This window comes from Catharus ustulatus, chromosome 1 (assembly GCF_009819885.2).
Source record: "Catharus ustulatus isolate bCatUst1 chromosome 1, bCatUst1.pri.v2, whole genome shotgun sequence".
Taxonomy (NCBI): domain Eukaryota; kingdom Metazoa; phylum Chordata; class Aves; order Passeriformes; family Turdidae; genus Catharus; species Catharus ustulatus.
In genome coordinates this window covers 58,784,661-58,794,871 of record NC_046221.1, presented here as the reverse complement: position 1 = coordinate 58,794,871, position 10,211 = coordinate 58,784,661, and the positions used below count along the sequence as shown (strand labels likewise).

The window sequence follows — 10,211 nt, the reverse complement described above, 5'->3', positions numbered from 1 at the left end:
GGCAGGATATCTTAGATTAATTTCCTTATTATCTGACCAGATTTTATACTATTTTGCAAAATCAATATTGAAGCTGGTGCACAAAGCTTCAGGGTTTAAAGATTTATGGGGGCATAGGGAAAACCAGTGAAGGCAAAAGATAATTACAAAATAAGTAAAATCCAAGTTACACAAATTGCTACTGAACTAGAGTAGGTAAAGGCAATAATTAGGTTTTGAATTTTCTATCTTTGTTAGGGAATCATTTTTGAATTTAACTGCCCCTTCCTATCTCCTTCATTTCCTCTCTCCTTCTTTGCTGAGGTCGCATGTTGCCCTTGCACTCTAGATACTGTAATCAGAACAAAGAAAATGCCAAACTCCCTCTTCAATAGAGAGTTGAAGGATTTCAGGTGCTAGTTTCAGGAGCTAGAAGAGGCAAAAGATGCTGAAAGAGTACCAGAGAGCAAGGAGAAGAACACTGCTGTAACCCGATGTGTCTTTTCCTTTCCCAAATCTGGTCTGATATATATTGCTTGTACCTTTGTGAAGCCTCATCAGTCCGGTAGAAAGAGGCAGTGGTTCTACTGACTTTAGTCTTGGAGAGGTAAAATGGGGAAGAAAGCATAATTTCATTGAAATACTTCCATTTCTTTCCTTTTTTTGTTTTGTTTTGGTTTGGGTTTTTTTTCTTTTATTTTTTTTTTATCAGAGGTCCTACAGTGTCACAAGATCAGTTTTCTTCAGATTTCAAATTTCCAAAGTGCTTCATGCTAATGTTTTTCACAAGTAATGTAGCTTTCCCACTCCTCCAATATACAAACCTGCGAGCTAATTTGTATTTTATCTAGCTAGAGCAATTGTGATGCTCAATCAGATATATTATAATTTAATAAATTCTTTTGAGTCATCATTAAGATTGTCACCATATTTGCATATGACTTCCCCAGAGGGAAATAAATGATGGATTTTAGAATGTTGGTAACACTGTGAGTTTAAATAGGTACACAGCTGGCTGTCACATTCACCAGTGTTACCCCCAGACTTTCCTGATCCCAAAATGACTGCTTGTATTATTTCTTCTGCAATCTTCAACAACAGCATTATGAGGCGCAGTCCAGTCATCCTTGTAACATGCTTGGAGGAGTTATGAAGTGAAACAATACTTGTGCTATAGGATTATTCAGAAATAAATTCTTTCCATTGCTTAGTATGCTTTTTTATTGCTGTAAGATTGTGGCTTAACAAGTAAAACAGAGTTGAGGGTTTGAAAGGTTTTCTGGCTATACATGCAAATGCATTCACATTAACAACATTTGTGACTAAGTGTTGCATATGGGGGAACCCTATACCATTCATATCTTGCATGAAATGATTTTATAATTGAATTGAAAGGAGGAGCTGGACTGCACATACCAATCTAAAGATCATTCAAACAGGAAAGTCTTGTTAACTAGAGTCAGATTCAGCCCTTATCAATAAAAATGGTAGAATTCAAATGGCACAAGAGATCCTGTATGATGTTTTTAATCAAGAACAGCTACCACAGATGCCCAATACCATCTTCACACACAGGCATAAGACAGGCAACAGTAATTGCAACATCAGATCCCTACAGTGCTTTCATTGAGTTGCTGGGACTCTTGCAAAAATCGTCTTGTTTCATGGCAGGAATCACTGGTATCACTGAGGCAAGGAAGCTTCTTAGCCATCCTTTCTTCCAGGAGATCTTCAGCACTGGCATTGTTGTCTGTCCTTCACCATGCTCTTCCTTTGTCCACAAAAAGAGACAACATTTGCAAGTGCAGTTTTTAAGCCAGTGGAGAGGGAAAACACTATGCCATATTTATTGCTTATTTCACAAAAAATTCTCCATGGAGATGTTTTGGTCCTGTTTTCATGCTGCCTAAGATATTCTCAGAATGACAAACCTTGACATATAAACTCTTAAAAACTTGATAGTATGGAAGTGGTGTACAAATCCCACGTGGGGTCTCAAGAAAGGGGCAAATTTCAACCAGTAAAATTCATAGCCCAGCAGGATGTGGAGGATCTTGTTAGTTCCAATGTTATGCACCTCTCTCTTCTAATCATTTTATTACCCTGAACATCTGTGGAAACATGGAGGTGCAAGGAGCCTCAAGGCTGCTCAGCATGTCTGACTGCATTTTCTCCTGAAACATGTGCAAATGCTATGTCTACTTGCACCTTAGCAGTGCTGTGATTTGCAACAACAAAGCTTGGATGATACCTAAGATCCCTTCAGAACAATAAACAAACAAGACAGTAGGACATCTCACAGTCTGGGAAACCCTAAATTGAAAACTGCACTGCTTTGAAAATGAACCAATTGTATTTCTTTGCTGTGATCAAACTTAAGAGGTTTTTCTGCATAAACCCAGGGTCTGTGTGCTTCCCAGAAAACTGAACCAGGATTCTGATTCCAAACTTATAATGTAGAAAATTCTGTGTTTCTTATATCGTTTTGGTTCTAGTTGGATTTACAGTAGTTTCACGAATACAAGCCGCACGGACTATAAGCCGCACCCCCGGTGCCTCGACAATGTTGCTGTCTTTGTCAATAGATAAGCCGCACCCCGAATATTAGCCGCACTTTCGTTCGTAGCGAGAATCCGTGCGCAGTTTCACAAATTGGCCAATTAGTAACAGGATCGCGGCAGAGCGGGATTTACTGGCTCGGGGCGGGGCCAGGAAGGCTCGGCCCGCTCATGGTTGCCGACGGGGCCGGCCGGGTGGTGCTGCCGCCGCCGCCGGGCTCACTGGCCCCCCTCTCCCGTCAGCACCGCCTCGCAGCTGCGTTTGCTCGTCCTGCCGGCGGGCCACCGCCGCTGCGAGGCACGCCGGCCGCCCTGCTGCTGCGTTTACTCGCCCTGCTGGCGGGCCGGCCCCCACCGCCGCTGCGAGGCACGCCGGCCGCCCTGCTGCTGCGTTTACTCGCCCTGCCGGCGGGCCGGCCCCCGCTGCCGCTGCGAGGCACGCCAGCCGCCCTGCTGCTGCGTTTACTCGCCCTGCCGGCGGGCCGGCCCCCGCCGCCGCTGCGAGGCACGCCGGCCGCCCTGCCGCTGCGTTTACTCGCCCTGCCGGCGGGCCGGCCCCCGCCGCCGCTGCGAGGCACGCCGGCCGCCCTGCCGCTGCGTTTACTCGCCCTGCCGGCGGGCCGGCCCCCGCCGCCGCTGCGAGGCACACCGGCCGCCCTGCCGCTGCGTTTACTCGCCCTGCCAGCGGGCCGGCCCCCGCCGCCGCTGCGAGGCATGCCGGCCGCCCTGCCGCTGCGTTTACTCGCCCTGCCGGCGGGCCGGCCCCCGCCGCCGCTGCGAGGCACGCCGGCCGCCCTACTGCTGCGTTTACTCGCCCTGCCGGCGGGCCGGCCGCCCTGCTGCTGCGTTTGCTCACCCTGGCCGGCACTGTAGGCCCCCGCACCGCCGGGCACCCCCACGCTGCTGGCCCCGATTCTGCTGGGCTTCCCCCGCTGCCAGGCAGCCCCACCCGCCTGGCTTCCTGCTTCTGCCATGCTCCCCTGCACTGCTAGCCCCAGTTCTCCCGGGCTCCCCCGCCCTGCTGGCCCGGGCTCTGCCGCCCCCCTGCCTCGCCCTGCTGGCTCAGGCTCAGCCACCCGCCCCCCACACTGCTGGCCCCGCCTCTGCCAGACTTTCCCACCTCAGCTGGGGCCGGCCGGGCTCCAGCTTGGCTTGGGGCTGCCGCGGGCTCTCACTTCCGTGTTGGCAGCTTTTAGAATATTGTCCATGTATTAGCCGCCCTCGAATATTAGCCGCACTTCCGGGTTTCCACCAAACTTTTGGTCAAATTGGTGCGGCTTGTATTCGTGAAATTACTGTACATGAAGCAAGCATGAAAAGGAAGAGTACAACCAGGTGACTTTGCACAGTAACAGTTTGACAGTTTAACTTTCTATGCACTGTCAGTGACCTTCTAATTTGATACTGACAGTAACAAATAGTCAGAGACAGTTAGCAGCAAGTTAAAATTTAGAATGTGGCTAGGACTATACAAGATACTTTGCACCTGAGATCACTGTTTGTTGAAGGACTATTAAAATAACTGACTATAAGGAGAATACCTTTTAGTATGATTTCCTGGCATGTCTGGAAGTTCTTAAGTTTCTTCAGAAAAAATAAACATTTCCTTCTTCTTTTTAAAAGGTTTTGCAAAAGACAACCCTATCCCATGTAATTGCTAATAAAAGCATAAGAAGTTTAATAATCACAGAATAGCAAAATACATAGCACCTTTCTCCAAAACATTTAAAAATATCTGCTTCTCTGGTCACTCATCTTGTGGCAAATGAAACTGCTGTGATCAGAACTTTCTATAATGCAAAGTTTCATTCATTTTCTCTGTCATCTACCATGCCTTTCAAGAAAAAGGCCACAACTATTAAAAACAAAATCCATTAGTCTAACATCCATCAGTCTTTTCCTTCTGCTAAATCATTACTTAAATTTTTTTGAAAGGTTTCTTCAATTGGAAAAGAAAAAAAAAGGAAAAATATGCTATTTTCTTTGTATGTTGAAAGAATGACCAAGAGTAGACTTATAAAAAAATGGGTGCAAAATATAACAAATCATTATCTCAAATATTTCAGTTCCTTGTTTCTCACTGTTTGTGAGGCTGAGGAACTTGATTCTGCTTGATAACATCAGTGTTAATATCAACATAAATCAATATAGTGGCATGAGACTACAATGAAGGGCATAATTTAACCCTAATTTTTCATTTAAGAGAATGATAAATCCTTTAAAAATTGGGACACTTGTTTAGATGGAAGAGACCACTAATTCATAAGGCAGTTATTAATTATATTTTCTAGGTTTATATTATATTTTTAAAATCAGATATAAGTGTTTATGGTTGCATTGTGAGATATATGCTTATTTGTAATTTCTTCAGAAAAACAAAAAACCTTTGTATTCGCTGACTTTACTGCCCTTGTAAAATTGGTCAATTTGGTCTAAAATTTGAAGCCATAAATTACTAATTTCACCAGGAGAGGGATGAATATACTAATAAGTCAAACAGTTGTCTTCAAAGTTCAAGCAAACCAAATATAATCCATGTATTTGCATGTTCTTCTCTCTGGAGCATCTAATCATTGCCAGAGCTTACTGAGAAATATCAAGGCTGGTCCAGTCTCTGTTTTGCCTGTGCTGTCTACGCAGACTGGAAGCACACTGAAATACTGACTTAATCCCTTCAGATAAATGCATGGCTTAGAAGGAAATGAGCTAGACTGTAGCAATTAACACAGAGAGAAGTAAAATTGTACTGTAGGTCAACAATCTCTTCCACTTAAAACCTTGGGGCTGAGCCTGAAACTTCTTACATTGTATATGGATATCTTAAACTTCGTTTTTCCTTGTGGATGTTCTTTCACTTCTTTATTACTGGTGGACAGCTGCTGTGGGGCAGGCTCAGCTGAATTTGGATCAAGTAGTGCCCTGGTAGGAAACTTCACTGAGGATGTCACTTGCTGTGGGGCAGAGAGAAATCCTGTTGCTGTCATGTTTTTGCCAGGAGCTCTTTTATGAATCATTTTTGAGCACCCACGTCAAGAATGCACAGTGTCAACAGCATCTGGAAACACTTGTTAATTCTGGGCTTTTCTTTGTCCCTTTCAGTCAGAGAATTTGAGCTCAGAAAACAGATGGGATTGTTCTGCTAGTAATTGGTCCAGCTGCTCCAAAGAAAATGGAAGGAAAATCATATTGCAATAATAAAAATATAATAAAAAGAATCAAGCAGGATACACAAGAGTATATGAAACATGCCTGCTTTTGCTTAGTCTGAAGAAGACATGCAATATTTGGCTACTGAGAAGCTGTCACAAAAAGGAGGCAAAAACCCTAAAGGACATTTTATTTCAACAGATCTAATTGCCTAAGGGATCATTTGCAAACAGGCTTCAATCTCTGGCCAATGCAATCTTGTCTGGAGCATCTTAAAATTGAGAGACTGTGGAAGTTGGAATTGTGAAGACTGGAGAATAGTGAGAGGGGATCTAGAGACAAACATCTCATAGGAGGGTGTTGTATCAAGAGCATGGTGCCAGACTCTTTTCAGTGGAGCTCAGCAACAGGACAAAGAGGAAAGACCATAGAGTAAAACACAAGGAATTCTACCTCAATAAGAGGGAAGTAGCTATTCTGCAATTCTGAAATCCTCTAACCAAAGCTTGTCAGGTAAGAATCAAAAGACAAGTCCCCTAACTGTCATTTCTTTACTCTTCCTTAGCAAATTGAGAGGTGATCCAGAAAAGAACCAGGCTAGTAACCATTCCCCAATAATTATGTAGGTTGACACCTGTGACACCGTTTTTCTGGAAACTGAGAACAGGGTAGGATACAGACCCTTTTATAAATATTGTCACTTTTCCTGGGTAGTTGAGTTCAAGTAGTGTAGCCATGGAGAAAGAAGGTCAAGTATGTAAGCTGCAAGTCTTGTATTTGAAAATCCTCCTCTTGATTCTGAAAGGGTTCTCAGATGTACCTTCAGAGCCAGCATTTCGAACACCACATAACAGGACTTTCATTTCTTCTCACATGACCCAGAACAGTGGTTGTGCAACATACGATTAGGATACTCTCTCTGACTTGACATGCCGAATTGTTCTGTTGGAATTCCAGCTCTGCAACCTCCTGACCAATGGCTTGCTGTAAGAACTGCAGATATCTGCTTCCCTTCCTGTAGAAACAGCAGTGGAAGCACAAGTGGCGGATACCCTCCTTTTTCTCACCCCCAGCATAATGCCTGTATGTTCCCCTGTTGCAGTCTTGTTTTTATTAATGATAATAGGATACCTTACAAAAAATGAATAAGAGTCTTTGTCTGCTTGATTCTCATTTGTTTGATTATCCCAGTTGCAAAATTTAAAATGTAGTTGCAGAGCCATTTTGAGTATGCTAGACCTGCTGTTTGCAAACACAGGTGGGCTGGTGGGCTGGTGGGAGATGTGGTGGTTGGAGCTCATCTGGGGCACAGTGATCATGAAATTATAGACTCTTCAATATTTGGTGGAAAAAGGAGGGACATTAATAAAACATCCATACTGGACTTCCAGAGAGCAGACTTTAGTCTATTCAAGACACTTAGCCAGAGAGTTCCTTGTGAAGTAGACCTTAAAAACAAAGGAGTCCAGGAAGGATGGGTATGCTTCAAACAGAAATCTTGAAGGCACAGGAGCAGATTCTCCCTGTGTGCCAAAAGATGAACCAATGAGGAAAATGAGCAGCCTGGATGGGCAAGGAGCTTTTGAAAGACCTAAGGAAAAAACCAAAGGTATTTCACCTTTGATAGGAGGGTCAGATACCTCAGGAAATGCTTAAGGTTTTGCTAGGTCATGTAGGGAAAAAAATTAGAGAGGCAAAAGCCCAGTTAGAACTCAATGTAGTCACTTCTGTAAAGGATAAATAAAAAATATTTTTATAAATACATTAATGGTAAAAGAAGGGCGAGGACAACCTCCATTCTCTATTAGATACAGGAAGCAATTTAGTAACTAAAGGTGAAGAAAAAGCAGAGGTACTTAACACCTTCTTTGCCTCAATTTTTGACTGAAAGTCAGGTTGCCCTCAACGGGCCTCCTGGGCTGGTAGATGGTGTCAGGGAGTAGAAAGCTCCCCTGTTTCCAGAAGGAGGCGGTCAGAGCCTGCTAAGCCACTTAGATACTCATAAATCTATGGGACCAGATGGAATCTATCATAGAGTGATGAGGGAGCTGTCAGATGAGCTTGCAAAGCCGCTCTCCATCATTTACCTTCAGTCCAGGCTCAGTGGGGAGGTCCCAGATGACTAGAAGCTGGCCAATGTGACACCTGTCCACAAGAAGGGCTGGAAGGAGGATCTGGGAAACTACAGTCCTGTCAGCCTGACCTCGGTACCTGGCAAGGTTACAGAGCAGGTCATCCTGAATGCCATCACACAGCACCTACAGGATGGCCAGGGAATCAGACCCAGCCAGAATGGGTTAGGAGGGGCAGATCGTACTTGACCAACCTGATCTCCTTTTCTGACAAGGTGAACCAACTGGTGGATGTGGGAAGGGCTGTGGGTGTTGTCTATTTGAATTCCAGCAAGGCCTTTGACACTGTCTCCCACAGCACACTCCTGGAGAAACTGGCAACCCATGGCTTGGACAGGAGCACTCTTTGCTGGGTTAAGAACTGGTTGGATGGCCAAGCCCAGAGAGTGGTGGTGAATGGTGCTGCATCCAGTTGGGGATCAGTCACCAGTGGGTCCCCAGGGATCTGTGTATGAGCCAGTCCAGTTTTATATTTTCATTGAAGATCTGGATGGGGGGATTGAGTTCACCATCACTAAATTTGCAGATGACACCAAGCTGGAAGCATGCATTGATCCGTAGGACGAGGACTCTGCAAAGAGACCTGGACAGGCTGGATGGATGGGCCAAATCCAGTAACATAAAATTTAACAAGTCTACGTGCTGAGTCTTGCACTTTGGCCACAACAGCCCCCTTCAGTGCTATAGGCTGGGGACAGAGTGGCTGGACAGTGACCAGGCAGAAAGGGACCTGGGGGTGCTGGTAAACAGCAGACTGAACATGAGCCAGCAGTGTGTCCACATGGCCAAGAAGGCCAATGGCATCCTGGCCTGTATCAGGAATAGTGTGGCCAGCAGGAGCAGGGAAGTGATTCTTTGTACTCAGCACTGGTGAGGCCACACCTCCAGTTCTGGGCCCTTCAGTTTAGGAAGGATGTTAAGACACTTGAGCTTGTCCAGAGGAGGCAACAAGACTGGTGAAGGGTTTGGTTCACAAGCTCTGTGAGGAATGACTGAGGGAACTGGGGTTGTTTAGCCTGGAATAAAGGAGACTCAGAGGTAGCTTTATCAAAGGTAGAGGTTGAAGACCTCTACAATGTCCTGAAAGGTGGCTGTAGCCAGGTGGGGGCTGGTCTCTTCTCCCGGGCAACCACTGACAGAACAAGAGGATACAGTCTTAAGCTGCACCAGGGGAAGTTTAGGTTAGACATCAAGAAAATTCTTCTCTGAAAGTGTGATTGGGTACTGGAATTTCCAAGGAGACAGTGGAGTCACCATCCCTGGGTATGTTTAAAAAAAAAAAAAAAAATTGGGCATGAAACTCAGTGTCATGGTTTAGTTGATAAGGAGATGTTAGGTCACAGGTTGGATTTGGTGATTTCAGAGGTCTTTTCCAACATAGTTCATTCTGTATGGACAGGTTTGTCACTTCTGATTCATGACAAACACAAAGACTGCATAAATGCCCTACTTTTAGGCAATTCTACAGCTGTACCTCCCTGACCAGAAGTCATGCAGCAGCACAATGATATCTTTGGATTTAGGTGAGTGCATTTGGCTGTCATTACCTTTCTTCCTCTGACATAGCACCAGAAAACAGTGCCTATTATTATCAGGCACTGTTCAATCTCATTAAGCTTCTCTTGGACGTGATGGCAGATGTTTTTCATTACTTCTATTTCATGAAGGATACACTACACAGAAAACCAGGAAGACATCCCACTTTACCACGTTTGTCCATGCCGAGTGTATTTAAAGCTGACAGCCTGAATGGAATGTGTCCTCTTATGTTCATAAGATCTCTCTGAACAGCTGCTGTGAAAATTTAGATGGCACCTCAAGGGAGTTTGCTCTGGGTGCATCACTCACATCCCAGTCATCCTAAAGGATGTAGGTTTAAGTCCTGGCACTATTTGGGCCAATGAGAATGTCATTTTTGCTCTTGAAGGGAAAAAAGGCTTTGATCAAAGGATCTGGCAAGGAATTCTGATGTTACTGCACTGTTGTCAGACATACTTGAGCAGGATGAATTTCTAGAGATTAAAGATAGGTTGAATTTCTGAAATTTCTGAAAACTGTTTCTAAAATGAGAAAATGGGAAAGAGGGAAGAGAGGAAAGATAAATAAGGACTATGAAGATGAAAAACATCTTTCATGATGGGTTCTGCTAAGCGTTACATTGATAATTTCTCATCTATCACCAGTTAAAAGCCTAGAATTGGATTTATCTAGCCAAGGGCAGACATTTACCACAACAGATATACATACAAGTATTGTAAAACAGCAGTTACTCTGATCAAGAAGTAGACATCTGTAGCAGGTCAGAGGATCCATGCCATAAATGTCACATAAATGTCCCAATTACTCTTCATTGTAAGGAGGTATCTAATACAAGTAGTCATCTACATCTACCCCA

At 44.4% G+C, this 10,211-nt stretch overlaps 1 protein-coding gene across 1 annotated transcript in view; it reads right to left on the bottom strand.

Moving 5' to 3' along the window:
• Positions 1 to 5,290: 5,290 nt before the first annotated feature.
• ITPRID1 (ITPR interacting domain containing 1) overlaps positions 5,291 to 10,211 on the bottom strand; it is a 77,559-nt gene continuing 72,638 nt past the window's right edge. The window contains 4 exon segments of the mRNA XM_033055564.1: positions 5,291 to 5,695; positions 6,588 to 6,699; positions 9,364 to 9,399; positions 9,401 to 9,489. Coding sequence (XP_032911455.1) covers positions 5,291 to 5,695; positions 6,588 to 6,699; positions 9,364 to 9,399; positions 9,401 to 9,489 — 642 coding nt within the window.